Raw genomic sequence first — 18,245 nt, 5'->3', positions numbered from 1 at the left:
GATGGAGAATCTGGGGCTGTGTCCAAACTGCCTCCAACAAAAGCAATCAACTAGCTAATCAACCATTTCTGACATAAGAAATGACACCCAGGCAGTGATCAGACCTCACAGGGCCAGGATGTCCCTGAGGAGCCAACAGCATGAACCAACGCCTGGAGTCCTGAAGAGAGGAAGGATGCCCTGAGCCCAGAGGGGTCGCAGGCCATCAGCTGTCGTGCTGGAGTTAGGTTTTATCCCGTGTGCCAGGAGAAGCCAAGGGTGTAAGACAGGGAAGGCGCACTGGCACTGGAGATCTGCAGCGGCCTATTCCAGAAGGAAGGGGGCCTAGTGAAGCTGTCAGCCCAAGGCTGGCTCTCCTGGGTCGGATTTGAGGTGCGCCACCTGCTGGCCCAGGTAAGGACTGAACTGCGCCGGGAGTAGAGGCCGATTGCTCTGGTGGGACTCTTGGAAGTGTGTTTCAAGGATGCAGGGAAAAGAAAGGCCTTAGAGATACCTAGCCTGGAAGAGAAAACCAGCAGTTATCATCCACCTGCATAACCTGGACAAGTTGCAGGGCTTGGCAGGGATAAAGTTCTTGAGGGGGGCAGCAAGACCCAAGAGCCTGTGGCATGCCCAGGGAGCATCCAGATCTCCATGGCTAGATACTTAGAGGCTGGGCACAGGCGTCCAGAGTGTGGCTAGGTGAGTGAGCCAAGATGATGGATGGAGGCTGCTCCAACCCTCAGAAGCTGTAAGTGCAAAACCCTTGTGGCTGAAAGGGGCTGGGCCAAAATGCAGGGTGGTCGGAGACATAAGGCACTTTCCGGCCTCAAATGCCAGGTAACAGGACTGAACAGCGAGGAGCCATGGAAGAGTTTTGAACAAGAGAAAGGCTGTAGGTAGGGCTAGTGCAAGAATAGACTGGTGATTAGGAGGAAGCCTGGGACGGAGTCTCCAGGTTTATGGAGAGAAAACATGGGGCATCACTCAGATTCCTGGCTCCTTGGTAGCCGGCAAGAGAGGGGGGCAGCAGGTGACACGGCCTAAAAGGAGGCTGTTTATAGCACATCACAACAGCACAGGGCCCTCAGTGCGCCTCTTTGGTAGTGTCTCTATGCGCCGCCCCCTTCCCCCTTCCCGTCAGTCGGGGGTCCCTCTGGAAGGATTCCAGTCAGCACTGTCAATGCAGCCTGCCGCCAAGGTAGCTAGCGGGGAGACCGGGGTGGGCGACCCTTCAGGACATCTACTGCCGCTGGCGATGGGGAGGAGTCTGGCGACTGTTGTCCTAGGGGGGCTGGGAACTCCGCCGTCTCATCATGTTTTGTGAACGACCCAGGGAGGATCAGATAACTTCTATCTTGGTCTCGCCTTCCACTTTTTTCTTTTGCTTCTCCATCACCGCCTCCAGCTCTGATACTTTTTCTCTGTCCTGGAGGGCGGGGTAGAAATCAAGGTCTGTGAATCCTGGGCGACTTGCCCCTCCCTCCCCTCCCCGCCTCGTCCGGCACGAAGGATCCGCTCACCTCCAGCAGCGCGCGCTGCACGGTGACTTGGCTGTACACCCGCGCCCCTTCCTCGGGGCACACCGCTCGCAACTCTTCCTTTTGCAGCGAGAAGAGCTGTGCGCCGGTCAGCACGCCCAGTGCGTCCACGGTCCTGAGCAAGGTAGCAGGGGCCATCACAGCTCAAGTTCCCAGAAACTCACCCAAAATACCATAACCACCTAGCTGCTTGTCCAATCAGAGTTCTCAAACAAGGAAGTTGGGGGGAGGGTCTGGAGATCTGGCCCCTGCCCCATGGTTTCCACGCCCCCACCCCTGGACCAATCGGAATCTCGACTTTTAGTTCAGGTGTCTGTCTGTGCAGACTAGCCCCAGGGAGCCCCACTCACCCGGAGCTAAAGCCCTTGGTCTGCAGCCAGGCACGGACCGCCGAGGCCTCAGAGCGCGGGCTGAGCTGAGGCTCCGGGGCGCGGGCTCCCGGGGCTACCCGGCTAGGTCCGGAACGGCCCTGCGCCAGGCGCGCCTGCAGCTCCTCATTGACACTGAGCATCTGGGAGAATTTCTCTGCAGGAGGGAAACCGTGAAGGGAGGGGGTTGGGAGCCTCTAGCGTGCCCAGGGTGGAGCCTGAAAAGCGAAGATAAGGATCACTTCCCATAGTGACGCTCCATCACTCACCCTTCTCGCTGGGGTCCAAACTGTTGAGACTGTCACAACTGTCCCATTGCGGCCGCACCTGAGCAGGGGCTGGAGCTGGTGCGGGTGGGGGAGGAGGGGTACTAGTCTCCTGGAAGGGAACGAAGAGAGAGGGATTAAGGCTTCCAGCCTCTTTCTCAATAAACATCTGAACACTCACTCCCCTTTCCAAGCAGTATCTTTCACATCTGATTTTCTCTGCCCTCATCCCCAGGACCTAGGATCTTGCCCCCACTTCTCCCCGACTTACTAGGTTCCCAGCAGGACTTTGGCTGCGGTGCACCTGAGGTCCAGGGTGGAGTGTCAGGATGTTATAGGGTACATAGCCCTCCTGTCCCCTATGGTCCCGAACCTTCCACCACTTGCGCCTGTCATCCAGGACCTAGGTGGAGTATAAGGAGAAAATTCATGCCCTAGTTCTATGCCTAGGGCTGAATTGGCCAGTTTCAGGGTCTCAGGCCCCCACATCGCTAACCTCCAACACATCTCGGTGCTTGACAGACAGCTCACTGCTATTTCGGGCCTGGAAGTCATAATTACACAGAACCCACTTTCTGGCTCTCTCTTCTAGCTGCGACTCAGCTTCCAGTTCTGGATCTTGATGACTGGGGAGAATGTAGGAGATGAGGAGGTAGCCAGCCCTGCTGCTCTGGTCTATAAGGTGCTGGTGTGAGGTAGGGTTAGAGCCAAGCAGGGGGCAGAGCAGAGGCCCAGGTTAATATGTTAATACAGACTTGACATTGGAGTCACAGCCTGAACATTGTTAGCTCATTTCCTTGCCTGGTACCATGCAGTAAACATGATGTATTATGATTACTATTTGATTCATTATGGGCTACTGGGGATTAAGTCCAGGGACTTGTGCATGCTAGGGAAGTGCTTTACTTCTGAGCTACACCGCCAGGCCCTCACTTGCATTTTTGTTCTTCATTTGGTGTGTGTTTTACCTGCATGTATGTGTGTATGTACACCACCTGTGTGCAGTGCCCAGAGTCTAGCAGAAGGTGTCCTAGAACTGGTTTCTTAGAGCTCGCCTTACAGATGGTTGTGGGCCACCATGAGGTGCTGGGAACGGAATGAACCTAGGCCCTCTGCAAGAGCAGACAGTATCAACAACCTCTGAGTCATCTCCCCAGCTCCTTGCTTGCATTTTATGCGTGAGAACAGTGAGACTCATCTAGAAAGAGCAGATCTATACTGATCATCCAGTAGGATAATGGGCAGGGTACAAACAATGGCTAAACCTTATGCCTATACAGCATTGCATGCCAATCACTGTTCAGATTCGGTTCTCCTGCAGTTCCCTTGAAGTTCCATGAATTTGGACCCTGCTTGGTTCCTTCCTTCTCCGAGATCTCACTATTACACCCCCTCTACTTTTTCTGTGGCACAGGGGATTGAGCCTAGTGCCTTGTGCATGCACTAAACCATATCCCACCCCTCAGTGGTAGATTCTAGGCAAATGCTTTACCTCTTAGCCACACCCCAGCCCTTCAATTGTAGATACTAGGAAAGGGTTCTACAACTGAGTCATAGCCACAGTCCTTCACTGGTTGGGTTCTAGGCAAGGGTTCTACCATTAAGCCTTACACCCAACCCCTCACTACTGGATTCACAGGCAGTCACTCTACTGCTGAGCTATGCCCCCAACCCTTTACTGGTGGATTCTGGGCAAATGCTCTGCCACTGAGCTACAGCTCAGCCCTCTATGTTATTTTATGTCTATAAATGTTTTGTCTGCATGTAAATCTGTGTATAACTTGTGTGCCTGGTGTCTTCAGAGACCAGAAGAGAGCATTGGATCCTCTGAGACTGGAGTTAAAGATGGTTGTGAGCTGCTGAATTGAGGGTGCTGGGAATTGAGCTCCGGGTCTCTGGAAGAGCAGCTAGTGCTCTTAATCACTAAACCATCTCTCCAGTCCCTCCTAGACCTCTTTTTTAACCTTTTAAATTTTTATTTTATTTTGAGGTAAGGCCTGTTGCTTTGCCCAGGCCGGCCTTTGAAGTTCACTGTGTAGTCCACATAGGCCTTGAATTTTTGATCCTCCACCTTCATGCTTCTGAGAGGCTGGGATTACAGTCCTGTATCACCAGAGTGTGGCCACTATTTCACTTTTTACAGGGAAGGAACTGAGACATAGACGGAATGGCCAGTGCACAAGAGACGAGTTTAACTGAGCTGGCCCTAGGTTGCCGTTGTCAGGGTCACTCTAAACTGTTCTGCATGCAGCTGGATTCGAACTCTAGCTGAGCCACAGCACTGAGCTCTTTGCAAGCCCCTTACAGCACCAGAGACTCCTCACCCTTCCAGGCAAAGAAATTACAGCCAGAGAAGGTGAGTAAAAAGCTAGAGGTGCTGAGCCCAAGATTCAGAAGCAGGCAGACAGAAGAGAGGGTCCTGCAGCACCAGGCAGCAGCACCAGGCAGCCTGGGGGACGGTTGGCTCTGGCCCCACAGCAAGAGAGACCTCCTCCCGGATCAAGCCTACCTGTGCAAGGGAGAAGGGGGCTCTTCGGGGCCTCGGCGCCCCATGTGTGGGACTGACAGCTCCCAGTATGCCGTCCCTGCTGAGACCCTCTGCTGGGCCCTCCCCTAGACCCCCATTCATCTCCTCCAGCTCAACCTACATCCACTCCCTCCACTCCTGGCCCCTATTTGCCCAAGGATCCTAGGGTTGTGATCCCTCTCCATCACTTCCTCTCCTGGACCTACAGCCCTCAGCTTCCACATTTGGTAGAACTGTAAATTTAGGTCCTTAGTTCTTTCCTTCCTAGGGAACTAGGCAGGAGTCCAAGTCTTGACCTTCAATTTCCTCTATCTTTTTTTTTTTTTTTTTTTTTTTTTTTGGAGCTGAGGATCGAACCCAGGGCCTTGCGCTTGCTAGGCAAGCGCTCTACCACTGAGCTAAATCCCAACCCCTCCTCTATCTTTTTAGCCCTGCAAGCATTCCGGTAGGTGCTATTCCTTAGATCATTAGGAAGCCAAGAGTCCCACCTCAGTTAGTGGCCCAGAGATGCCAGCCCTTCCTAACATTTCCTCAAACTTGTCTCCAACCTCTCGGAAGTCCCAACCCTGCTTTTAGGTCTCTGTCTTTTCCCTGACACCTGGGGACTCAAGCATGGGTGCTTTCCCAGGTCCTAGAACACCAAACTGCACTTTTTCAGTCTTTTAAGGACACCGGGGGTCCAAGCTCTTAGACACACCCACTTTCAGCTCCTTACTCTCTTAGCTTCAGGAATCTAAGCCTCCATTCCCTCTTCCCTCGGACCCAGAGTTCTGGGCTCCTCCCCCCTCCCCCTCGCTCCTACCCCCACCCTAACCCCAGCCCCGCCTCCTCACCACCTCACCCACCTGCAAAGAGCCGGGAAGGCAGAGGGGAACAAAAGACAAGAAAAAAGGGGAGGGTCGGAGTCAGCGCCGGGGTGACCCCAGGGACTCAGTCCTCCCAGCCCCACCCCTGGCCGCCCTGCAGCGGACACTCACTCACCCATTGACAGCGACCTGCGGGGCGCTTTGCTGCGGGGGAGTAAGAGAGCTTGGGGTCAGGCAGGCTAGACCTCGGCTTTCCTGCTCACCCCAGGTGTGCGGAAAACGGGGAGCCTAGTGCTTCCCGGGCAGCTCTGCCGCCTCACCTGCCTGCGCCGCTTCTCATGCTGCAGCTGTTTTTCCACGGGGTCTTCCCAGGCCCGGCCCTGCGGGTCAGTGGCCGGAGGCTCCCAGCCGCTGTAGAATTCGGGACTGTATGGAGACCCTTCTTCCGGGGGCAGCTCCACCCTGCCGTCAGAGACCCAGCCAAACATGAGGCCAGACTAAGCGAAGAGCATTAGTTCACGAATTTCTCTCTTCCTAGAAACCTGGCTCTTAACTCCATCTTCCTTTGCCTGCTTCCACCCTCTAAGCCCCACTTAGGACATTATATTTCTTTATTAAAAAATTTAGAAAAAAAATTATGCGTGTGATGGTTTGCTTGCATCACATGTGTGTCTGGAGCTCATGGAAGGCAGAAGAGGACATCGGATTCTCTGGAACTGGAGTTACAGACAGTTGTGAGCCACCATGTGGGTGCTGGGAATCGAACCCAGATTCTCTGGAAGAGCAGTATGTTCTCTTAACCACTCATCGATTTTATTTCTAAACACACTGATTCCACTCTCATGCCTCCTCCAGCCTCTGAAGCCAAACCATTTCCTATTTGGTGGTGGCGGTGGTGGTGGAGGTGGAGGGTTGGGACAATCTTGATAGACAGCCCTGGCTAACCTGGAGCTAGCTATTAAGAGTAGTATGTCCTTGACTTGCAGCCATCCTCCTGGTTCTATTGCCTAAGTGCTCGATTACATAAAACATTGATCTATTTACTAATTACTCTGTGTGTGTGTGTGTGTGTGTGTGTGTGGGCTAGCACACATGAAAGTCAGAGGACAATCTTGTGGAGGCAATTCTCTCCGTCCACACTTGGATGAGTTCCGGGATAAAACTTGCAGAAACTCAGCCTTCCACACCGCCATTTTTTGTGACAGGGTCTCAAGCTTGATTTCTAAGGGAGGACAATCTTAATCTTCTGATCCTCCGAGCTCCGCCTCCCAAGTGCTGGGATTACAGGTGTGTGCCACCAAGCCCGAGCGTCTAGCTCCTTTCTAAATACTCAAATCACTCCACCTTGCCCTTTGACACTCTGGCTCTGCTTCTGCCCTTAAGCCTCCAAGCACAGACTCCCTCCTCTCCAAACCTACAGGCCACACCTTCTGCACATCCCGCCTTTTCCATGTAGCTGGATCCCGCTCACCCAAGCACCCTCCTTGCCCTGGAGTCCGTCTCTAAATTCTCTAAGCGCCCGCCTTTTGCTTCAGTGAGACTGGTTAGATCTCAAACCTTTCCTTCACGCTAATCTCAAGCCTTTTCTACAATTGGATCCTGGCATTTACCCTAAGCCCTGTCCCCTCCTCAGTTTATTTAGTAGACTTCTGCCCTCCGAGTCTTGCCTCTATACTCTGATCTCCCCTCTCACCCTGGGCGGGTCCAGGAGTCCCCCAGCGAGGTCCACAGCGCGTTTTCACGGGGAGTGACATTACCGCGGAGCAGCGCCACAGCCTCCAACGTCAGATGCGGTCGTCGCACACTGCTCGCGAACTCAGGGCCGCCTGAAGTATTCACGATCTACCAAGCCAACAGGAGCGAGCATGCCAACACGACCTTCTTGAAGTCTAATCCCAATCCTTCCAAAACGGGGGGGGGGGGGGGGGGATGGGCAAGGGCTGGCAGGGAGTCTCACCATCTGCAGAGGTCCGAACAGAAAGTGCAACAACTCTGGAGAGGACGGGTTGGCGATGTTGCCGCGCAATCGGGCCTGGATGGAAGGAAGCCCTTTAATATGAGCGCACTGATGATGGATGGACGGCCAGAGTCATAGCGCCCTCACCCACCCCATCGATGCCCAGCAATGGCTGCGTCCTCACCAGCAGACTGAAGGCATATTTGATTTTCTGAAGCACGTCGGTGTATTCGGCCTCGGTGGGTGGCTTGGCTCGGAGCGTCAGCAGGCCCTCTGTGGGTGGGGAGCAGGGGAGGTGGTGGGGACAACCGGACAGCATTAGATAGATAATAGTTCCAAAGGAGCAAACACCCAAACAGATGGCCTTAGGAAGTCAGACCTTGCTGCTGGTGGGAGACCCCAGGGAGAGAGGATTTGGGGGCATCATCCAGAAAGGTGTGGCCTCGGTTACACACGGAGGCCCCTTACCTCCAGCAGCTCGGCGTCGCGTCCGGCGGCCCCGCTCGCGGTGCTCCAAAACCCGGGCAGCCTCCGCTGACTTTTGCAGTCTGGATACGAAGCTCTCCACGTCGTCGAACACGTGGTTCAGGATATCCTGCCAGACGCAAGAGGGTCGAGAATGATGCTCCTGAGTCTCAGAGTGGTCTAGGTCCAGGTCTCCAAACTGACCTCGGGACACACCTCCTACGCCAGGCCACGCCCATAACTGGAGCAGTGGTTGGTTCTATACCCAAAGACTCTATCCCCACCCCCGAGCTCAGGACCTCGTCAGTCACAGCTAGAGGTGCCACGTTCCTGAATCTCGTCCCTCGCCCCCAATCTGACTTGATTGTCGTGGGAATCCTTTCCCAAGCTGGTGCCTCTCATGCATGCTCACCACGTCCCGCTCCGCCTGTAGACCCGCCAGCTCCGGCCCCCTCGGGCCCAGGTCCGGGGAGGTCGGGGTAGCGTCGCTCGTGGTGGTGGTGGTGCGAGCTGGGCCGGGTCTCCCCGCTTCTTCCGCCTCTGGAATTGGCTCCACCTGGGGTCGCCCGCGGCCCGCGGACGGTTCCACCGTGCTGATCACCGCGCGGACCGAGGGGCGACGCTGTAAGGGCGGGGTCTCCGCAGCTGGAGAGGCGCCACGTTGCAGCTCCTCCTGAGTTGCCCTGAGTAACGAGAAGGGGGAAAGGGAGGCTGGGCCAAGCAAGGGGACCAGGGAGAGAGTCAGGTCAAACGTAGTCTGGGCGTTTCATAGTGAGAAATTGGATACAGAGACAAAGAAACCAAAGACCAGGACAGGTTCCAGTCTGGAGGGTGTGTGTGTGTGTGTGTGTGTGTGTGTGTGTGTGTGTCCTTGTCTGGGAGGTACTACTTGACCAAGGCTAACTTGTGACCACAGTCAGCACTCTAGGCTGTTGGTATCAAGCCCATTTCTTGGTTGAAGAGAATGAAGCCCATAGACGGGAGAAAGTTTTCCGGAGCGTTCTGCATCTGCCTCCTTCTCCTCACCTGAGCGCTGCCGCCCTGCGTTCCCCGCGTCCAGAGCGGTAGTTCTGCAGGGCACCTTGGATGTCCTCCCGAATCAGCTCCGCCTGCCGATCATACTTTTAGACCTCCCCTTTGCGCCCCACCCATTGTCCGCCCAGGCCCCTCTCCCGTTAGCGCCCCGCCTCTAGCGGCTGTCTTGGACGTCCGCCTTGGACCCTCATCTTGGTTCTATCTGCTCCCCAGACCATCCTTCCCAGGTTTTTCTCAAGGCCCCAGAGTGTCTTAGCCTTTCGCCTGCATCTCTTCCCATCATTACGTTCAGTCTTGGTCCAGGGTTCAACCTGCCGTCAAATCCGGGACTCGCTTCCCTAGGCCCCGCCCCCAAACATGGAAACCCCGCCTCTGCCTCCGCCCACAAAGAAAACCACATGGAGCCACGCCCACTCACCCCGAGGAGCAGGCCTTGGAAGAAATGGACATCTGGTTGTGCCCGCTCTGGCTCTTGGCACACCAGGAGCAGCAGCGAGCGGCTCCGGCCGCGGGGCATCACCGCGTCGCAGCGTACGATGGCGTCAAGAGGATATGACTCTAGCTCCTCCTGCAGGATGGGACGGAAAGGTAAACGGAGGCATAGACTCCTGATACCACTACAGCAGAGCCCAGGAGCTGGCAACTACAAGAATGTAGGGGACTAGAAATAACACCCTGTTTAATAGCTGAGGTTCCAAAAGACAGCTTGCCAAAGTTCCCAGGGGAGGGACGCTTAGGAGCTAAGATCCACTCAGATCCCAGCCCCGTCGCACTTTCTACCCACGTGTCCCCTGGCACCTTGGAGACGGGGTCAAGCAGAGTGACATGGCCAGGTGACACTCTCAGTAGCATCTCCTGTGCCCAGACGCGCCCCTGGCTGTCCATGACGGCCAGCTTTCTGGAAGCATCTTCTACCGTGTGCACTCCATCCTCCTCCCCCAGGCAGAAGGTGACCAGGTGCTGGCGGGAGACAGAGAAAGCAGTGAGTCCCAGGCAATGGCAGGCTGGTGCTGGGTGGGCTAAGGGCCTCTGGAGGTGGACTTCCAATTCAGTCTAACCACACTTCTCCCAGACCCCGAGTCTAGACCTCAGTCCCCCTTAGAACCAAGACTCCCTCCTCCCTTAGAACCAAGACTCCAGTCCAGGCTCTAGCCCTCTTCCTTCATGCATAAAACAAAACAAAACAACAAAAACAGCCTCTGAGCCGCCAGGGCACTGGGTAAATTTCCTTCTCGTTTAGCCATCTTCTCAATGAGGAGGGACATCCATGGGGAGAGAGGGCTGAATTTTTCTAGTCTCTCTCTCTCTCTCTCCCATTTGGTTTTTGAAAACAAGGTTTTCTGTGTATCTCTGGCTGTCCTGGAACTCACTATGTAGACCAGGCTGGCCCGGAACCCTGAGATCTCTGCCTCCCAAGTGCTGGCTTTAAAGGCATATATGCAGCCACTACTGAGCCCCAGAGTCTGTTTTGCTTGATAGACCATCTTTTATTGGGCCCACTTATCTCCAAGAGGTTATCTTAGGAAAACACAGACTCACATTGACATGATACTGGGACACGTCAGCCATAACCACAGTGGAGTAACGTTTCCTTTGTTCTAAGGGCAGGAAGGGGAGAGTGCATACAGGTGTCAGACTTCAACCTTGTCCCTTAGATCCAGACCCAGCCTCCTCCCTCACACCAGGAGTCCAGACCCAGCCCTCTTCCCTCAGACCAGGAGTCCAGCCCAGCCCTCCTCCCTCAGACCAGGAGTCCAGACCCAGCCCTCCTCCCTCAGACAGGAGCCCAGACCCAGCCTCCTCCCTCAGACAGGAGTTCACCCCCGGCCCTCCTCCCTCAGACCAGGAGTCCAGACCCAGCCCTCCTCCCTCAGACAGGAGCCCAGCCCTCCTCCCTCAGACTTAGACCACAGGCTGCATTCTGTCTTCTCCCAAGACCTTTATTCTTGGTCTCCTTCACCCTCAAGCTCACCATAGATAGACTTCGCACTTGGTTTGGGTGCAGCTTCCGGCCTGGTGGGGAAAAATAAGGGCTCAGAGCAGCGGTTCTCAGCCTTCCTAACACTGCGACCCTTTAGCGCAGTTCCTCATGTGGTGGTGACCCCCGACCAGAAGATGATTTTCATTGCTTCTTCCTGTCATTTTGCTATGGCTATGAATCATAACACAAACATCTGATATGCAGGATATCTGACCTACGACCCCCACGAAAAAGTCATTTGACCCCCAACGGGGTCATGACCCACAGGCTGAGGACCACCGGTTTAGAGGGGCCGTGGGGGTGGTGATAGAACCTGGAGGAATGCCCGGCAAAGCATCGAGAAGGGTAACGGGGAGCCATGGAAAGTTTGGTGAGAACAGAGCAACACTGGTGTTTAAAAAGATGGTATGATGTGATAGTGTGTTGGGGCTCAGACCGCTACATTACATGGACCTGGGTTCAAATAGTCTCTGTCTGTCTGTCTGTCTGTCTTTCCCTCTCTTCCTGGGATGGAGTCTCCCTATATAGCCCTGGCTAGAACTCATTAGGGAGACCAGGCCTCAAACTCAGAGAGATCCTCCTGCCTCTGCCTCTCAAGTGCTGGAATTAAGGGCATGCACCACTATGCACAGCTTCTCTTTTTTATTTAAAAAAAATGTTTATGCATTTTTTTGAGGTAGGGTCTTGAATTCACTATGCAGCTGAGGATGGTGTTGAACCTCTGTTCTTACTGCCTGTACTGCCAATGTGCTGGGAATACAGACATACTCTCCAATACCCAGCTCTGGTTTCAAGTTCACGGGGCAGATGGCGCTGGAGAGTTGGCTCAGTGGTTAAGGGAATTTGTTGCCTTTCTAGAAGACCCTAGCTGGGTTCCAGGCAACCAGGCCAGGCTGCTCACAACCACCTGTAATTCCAGCTTCAGGAGATCAATGCCTTCTTCTAGCCTCTGCAGGACACACACACACACACACACACACACACACACACACACACACCCCAGAAAGAGAGAGACAGAGACACACACAGAGACAGAGAGACATACACAGAGACACAGAGAAAGACAGACACAGAGAGGGAAAGAGACCGAAAGCCAGCCAGCCAGAGAAAGACACAGTGAGACAAATACACACACACACACACACACACACACACACACACACACACACACGAGAGAGAGAGAGAGAGAGAGAGAGAGAGAGAGAGAGAGAGACAGAGACAGAGAGACAGAGACAGAGACAGAGAGACAGACAGACACACGCACACACAGAGACAGACAGACAGACAGGTAGACAGAGAGAAAGACAGAGAGATATACAATTAAAAAGACTGATGGCTAATCTTGGTTGTCAACTTGACCACATCTGGAATCAACTTAAATCCAAGGTGCTGGGCACACCTGTGAGGGATTTTTCTCAGTTGGACCATCTGAGGTGGGGAGACTATCCCATCCTAGCCCTGGCTCACACCCCTGGTGGCAGCCCACACAAAAGGACACAGAAGTAGGAAACTCCTGCTTTTTGCCTCTTGCCCTCACTCTCGTTGGCAGGTTCATCTGTCCGGTTTCGGAGGCCTTCCTTCACTGATATTAGAACACATTTCTTCAGGAGCTAATGTAGAGCGAAGATCAACAGCTCTCTAGGAGTTCCTGGGGACTCCAGCCCCAGACTGGGAGTGCTCACACATCCAGTCTGGGAAACTGAACAACTACTGGACTCTTGGCCGTTCTGTAATGAGACAGCCATTGTTGGACTACCCAGACTACAGTATGCAAGCCACCCCAGTAAGTCCTGTGTGTGTGTGTGGTGTGTTTATTCTACCAGTTCTGTCCCTTTAGAGAACACTGACTAATACAGAGACGAAGGGCAGAGCCTGGTGTGATTAGTGTACACTCACCATCCCAGAACTTGGGAGACAGAGATAGGATTTCTGTAAGTTTGAGGCCAGCCTGGGCTACCTAGTGAGACCCTGTCTCGACATAAAAAAGAGCAAGACTCTGTAAACCAAACAAAACAACAGCAAAACAAACAAACAAACAATACAAACTAGTAAGACCCCAGGGCTGGAGAGATGGCTGAGCAGCGGGCGGTGGTGGTGCACACCTTTAATCCCAGCACTCGGGAGGCAGAGGCAGGTGGATCTCTGAATTCAAGGCCAGGCTGGTGTACAGAGTGAGATCCAGGACAGGCACCAAAACTACACAGAGAAACCCAGCCTTGAAAAAAAACAAAAAACAAAACAACAAAAAAGAACAAGCTCTTCCAGAGGTCCCAAGTTCAGTTCCTGACACCCACGTCAGGCAGCTCACAACTGCCTGCAGCTCCGGCTTCAGGAGATCCAATGCTCTCTTCTAACCTCTGCAGGCACGGTGCTCATGTGCACAAACCCACAGACAGACAGACAGACAGACAGACAGACAGACACACATATAAATAAAAATAAAAACCCCACAAGACCCTGGTAAAAGGACTTAATCTTTCCTACCTCAGTTTCCCTCCCTGTAACATATTCTAGCATCTACCTGGTGTTGCTGTTGTACAAATTCAACCCAGTAGGTGAAGTATTTTTCAGTCTCAGTAATAATTATTATTCTGATTATGGTGATACACAGATTTTAGCACACAGTAGTTGCTTAATACACGGGAATTGATCCAACATCTTTCAGTAGCTGAAGTAGGCACGGAATTATCTCCTTCCCTCCCTCCACGGTTCAGGTCTTTCCAGGCAAATCATCTCCTGTCTCTTCCTCTTAAAATTATGACTTTCAGCCAATCTTTTTTTGTTGAGACACAGTCCCATGTAGCCCAGGCTGGCCCCAAAGCTGAGGATGACGTTGAGCTCCTGATCCCCCTGTCTTTACATCCTAAGTACTGGGGATATAGGCATACTCCTCCATGACTGGTTAATATATTTCGATGTTTTTTGAAACAGGGTCTCACGATGTAGCCTTAGCTGGCCTAGAACTTGCTATATAGACCAGGCTGGCCTTGAACTTGCAGAGATCTGCCTGCCTCTGCCTCTGCCCCTTGAGTGCTGGGATTAATGTGTGGCTTTGCCTTGTTTGTGCGGTGCTGTGGATTAGACCCCAGTCTAATACATGCTGGGCAAGCAGTTTACTATCTGAGCCTCATCTCCGCTCTCTGTGATTTCTTAAATCCTCATTTCTACTAGAATAACAGCGGGGCAGAGTTAGGCAGTAAAGTCTCTCTCGGTAGACTCCTGCTTTTCCTCTTCCTCCTTGCTTGTGACATGTCCCTACATTTGATGACCGCTGAGCTGCAGAGCTCACTGCTTTAACTTCCACTCCTCCTTTGTCTTCCCGCCCATTCCCTCCAGGAGATTGGAGTCTTCGCTGTCCTCAGCCCTGCTTTTCTAGCAGAGGGTCGGAAGATAAGGACGGGAACAGTGGCAGTTCCTGAAGGCCGAGTGCCTGCTGTGGGAACAGCCAGCTGAGTCCTGTGGTGCATGATTCTGTCCCTGATTCCCATTTATCTAGAGGAGGGGCTGGGCTCCAGGAGGTGGCATGCCCCTGCCAGAGCCACACCATGCTAGAGTATGTACATTTACAATGGACCCCTTCTGTCTGTGCCTAACCACAGGCTGGGCAGGGAGGGGAGCATTCCTCCAGAATGTCGAGAGCCTCGGTGGTAGAAACAGGATCTGCAGGTGTGGGGGAAGGGTGGAGGGGCGAGAGCTTGCGGGGGCAGGGGGCACTTACCCCGCGGTGGTGCTCATGGTGGCAGGATGAGGCGCTCTGTCCACCTGGAGGTGCCTTGAGAGCCGGCAAAGACGTGAGTGACTGGCTCAGTGACATGACCCTGACTCAACCCTCCTCCCACAGACCCAGTTGTCCAGGCCCCAGCCTGGCTCCTTTAGATCCAGGGATCCCTTCTTTAGATCCAGGAGTCAAGGCCTGATCATTTCCCCTCACCCAGGGGGGCCAGCCCTCTTTCCTTAGACTCAGGAGTCTATGCTTTAGCCCTCCTCCTTCAGACCCTGAAGTCCGGGCCTCAGGTCTCCTTTCTTACACCCTGAGTTCCAAACCCCAGCCTTCTTTCCTCAGACCCAGGGGACCACAGAGAACTTTATCCCTCAGATACAAGAGTCTAGACCCCAGGCCTCCTTGTTCAGATCCAGGGGTCCAGGGAAGACCTCATCTCTCTGATCCAAGAATCTGGATTCCAACCCTCCTTGCTCAGACCTAGGGGTCCAGGGGGTACCTTATCCCTCATATCTAAAAGTCTAGACCTTAGCTCCCCTTCCTCAGACCCGGGGGTCCAGGCTCCGGCTTTCCTCCTCAAATCCAGGTATCCAGGCCCCCAGCTCTGTCCTCCCTCATGCCGGGTCAGGCTTCCTCACCTGCCTGCTGGCTCTGTCTGGCTCTGGGCCTTCAGCTCTCCCTCCCTTGTATTCTCGACTCCTCCCAGGCCTGTGGCTCCCGCATACCTGAGCACTCACCTGGCACTGTTGGCCTGAGGTGGCTCAGGGGCGGGGCTGCCACACAGTCTCCAGTTCGGGGGCTGGGCTGGCTGCAGGGGATCCCGGAAATTATGTGTGTCCGTTGTAACAACAGAACAATAACAACAATTTGCTGTCACACTCGTTCACGCTTCGGAGTGAAAAGGTCCTCCTCTTAAATATGTCTTTGAGTCCTCCTGGGCGCTGGGGGTGGGGTAGAGGTTGGATTTCCTATTGACTAGTGAGGAAGTTAAGGTGCAGAACGGCTGGGCCACTTGTCACACAGCTAGGTCACCAAGAGAGTGTGTGTGTGTGTGGAAAAGGAGAGCCAACACTGGCTGAGTCTCCAGGGCCAGCCTGTGTCCTGGCTCCCCGGACACCCTACTTCCCTTTCCCCGGGCTCCAGACTCTACCTACCCTCTTCCATCTTCCTTGGGGAATTCCCCTCACTCAGCCCCTGTGGAGCTGAGGGTTGAGACTTATCTCATGTGAACCCTTAATACAGTTCCTCATGTTGCGGTGATCCCCCAGCCATAAAATTATTTTGCTGTTACTTCGTAACTGTAATTTTGCTACTGCTACGAATCATAATGTAAATATCTGACAGGCAGTCCCCAAAGGGGTCAAGACCCACAGGCTGAGAAACACTGACAAAGCCGGATGTGGTGGCTCACTCCTGTAACACCAGCTTGGAGGCTGAGGCAGAAGGACTGTGTTGAGTTTGAGGCCAGCCTGGGCTACAGTGTGAGACTCATCTGAGGATGTAGTTCAGTCAGTACAGTGTTTGCCTAACACACATGAAGGCCCAGCTCAGACCCCAGCATCACATGGACTGGTCATGGATGCACACATGTGTGACCTCAGCACTTGGAAGGTAGAGGCAAGAGGAACATGAACTCAAGGGCATCCTCAGATACACAGTGAGTTTGAGGCCAGCCTGGGCTACAGCAGACTCAAACAACAATGGTAATAAACCAAACTGAAACTCAAACCAAAAAAAAAAAAAAAAGTCCAGCATACCTCGAACATCCCTGAAATGAGCACATTCCTGAAATGAGGTATCTTGTCGAAATACTTCCCCTGTGCCATGGTCCTCAGTGACTAAGCTGTAAAATCACTTCTTCCCCAAACCCAATGATGAGTGTGTGTCTTTACTGCCCAGTGTATTAAGCTGTTTGCCCAACACCACTTATAATAGGTTGTGGATCAGCGTAGGTGCCTAGCATGGCTGAATGAATAAGGAAAATGTGGTTTACTTACACAAGGGAGTACTATCCAGCTACAAGGAAGAAATGGCGTCACGTGGCATGCGCCTTTACTCACTGAGCCGGCCCGCTTTAAGTTAGAAGATGCTTGTCTATGCTGGTTGTCAGTTAGTGGAAGGAATGTCTGCAAAACCCAGAGAGCAGATCAGGGGCAACTCCTTGCCTCTCTCCTCCTTCACTCGGTGATTCCCATCTGGTCTCACCCACCCACTATCACGTCTTACCTGGATCATGCAGGAGCCTTTGAAGGCTCCCTGCTGTGTATCCCCCCCTCAGTGTCACCTCGATTCAGGGACCCTGAAAGACCCTAGATCGAACTGTTGTTCGTCTGGTCAAAATCTGTACTTGGGTTCTTGTGTTCTTCTTTGGAAAAGCTGGTGTCTTTTAGATCTGACCTGACTTCTCCCTCCTCTGTTACCATCACTGTTTGGACACACAGTGTCTTTCACTGTTCCTCCAAACCCAAACCTCCACAGGGTCTTTGCTGAGCCTGGACTTCTGGTCTGAGGGAGGAGGCTGGGTCTGGACTCCTGGTCTGATGGAGGAGGCTGGGTCTGATCTACTGGGTCTGAGGGAGGAGGCTGGGTCTGATCTACTGGGTCTGAGGGAGGAGGCTGGGTCTGATCTATTGAGTCTGAGGGAGGAGGCTGGGTCTGATCTATTGAGTCTGAGGGAGGAGGGCTGGGTCTGATCTATTGAGTCTGAGGGAGGAGGGCTGGGTCTGATCTATTGAGTCTGAGGGAGGAGGCTGGGTCTGATCTATTGAGTCTGAGGGAGGAGGGCTGGGTCTGATCTACTGGGTCTGAGGGAGGAGGCTGGGTCTGATCTACTGGGTCTGAGGAGGAGGGCTGGGTCTGATCTATTGGGTCTGAGGAGGAGGGCTGGGTCTGATCTATTGGGTCTGAGGAGGAGGGCTGGGTCTGATCTATTGGGTCTGAGGAGGAGGAGGAGCCTTGCTTCACCCACTGTCCACCCCACCCTCCAGTCCTGCCCACCACTACTCCAGGTTGTGTGCAGTGCCCACAACACTGAAACCTGACTCCCCACCCTCATTCCAGAGCAGAGTGTTTTCCTCCTTTCTGGGCAGCAGAGGAGACCCCTCCCTCTCTCTAAACTGCCTGCTTTGGCTCCCAAAGTCAAGCGAGGCTCTCAACCCTAGCCAGCCTGACTCAGACAGCCCAGGGTGGAGACTGCCAGTGTCTCCCTGGGAAACTCACCGGAGGAATCTCTCCCCGAAGAAGCCTTTCTGCCCCCCCCCCCACTCCCCAACCCACCCCCACCCCCGTGCCTGATCACCCGGCCATGGAGGGCCTCCAGTGAAGCTGATAACCGCCCTCTCTGAGTCTTGCCTCTGTGACCACCCTGGGGCACTGGGGTTCAGGAGGTGCAGTTTCCCTTGGGATTCATTCCCAAAGGTCAACTGTTGGGTCTTGAGGTGCTGACCTTTGACACTTGCATCGTCCCTAACCTCTCACCTCAGACCCTCACATGGGATCCTGCCATGGGAGAAAAATCAAGTTCATAGGTAAGAGGAGCTAGGACTGGTTATCAGGGAGAGTGGAATCACGGAACAGGAACTGGTTATCTTCTTGAATAC

General features: G+C 53.7%; 1 protein-coding gene across 1 annotated transcript; it reads right to left on the bottom strand.

Annotated features, from left to right (window-relative positions):
• Positions 1-1,321: 1,321 nt before the first annotated feature.
• On the bottom strand, positions 1,322-17,888 carry Eps8l1 (EPS8 like 1). The gene is made up of 20 exons (XM_036175893.1): positions 17,866-17,888; positions 14,644-14,697; positions 10,917-10,957; positions 10,484-10,542; positions 9,743-9,904; positions 9,363-9,512; positions 8,936-9,018; positions 8,322-8,592; positions 7,913-8,039; positions 7,629-7,717; positions 7,445-7,519; positions 7,181-7,329; positions 5,808-5,949; positions 5,663-5,691; positions 2,651-2,780; positions 2,426-2,557; positions 2,158-2,266; positions 1,871-2,045; positions 1,503-1,635; positions 1,322-1,408 (listed from the first exon to the last, which is right to left on the bottom strand). Exons 2-20 carry the CDS (start codon positions 14,658-14,660, stop codon positions 1,322-1,324), a joined length of 2,160 nt encoding a protein of 719 aa, XP_036031786.1. The 5' UTR covers positions 14,661-14,697; positions 17,866-17,888.
• Positions 17,889-18,245: the final 357 nt, after the last annotated feature.

Source organism: Onychomys torridus, chromosome 1, assembly GCF_903995425.1.
Source record: "Onychomys torridus chromosome 1, mOncTor1.1, whole genome shotgun sequence".
NCBI lineage: Eukaryota > Metazoa > Chordata > Mammalia > Rodentia > Cricetidae > Onychomys > Onychomys torridus.
The sequence above is the reverse complement of the archived record's forward strand: the minus strand, read 5'-3'. Positions and strand labels throughout refer to the sequence as shown.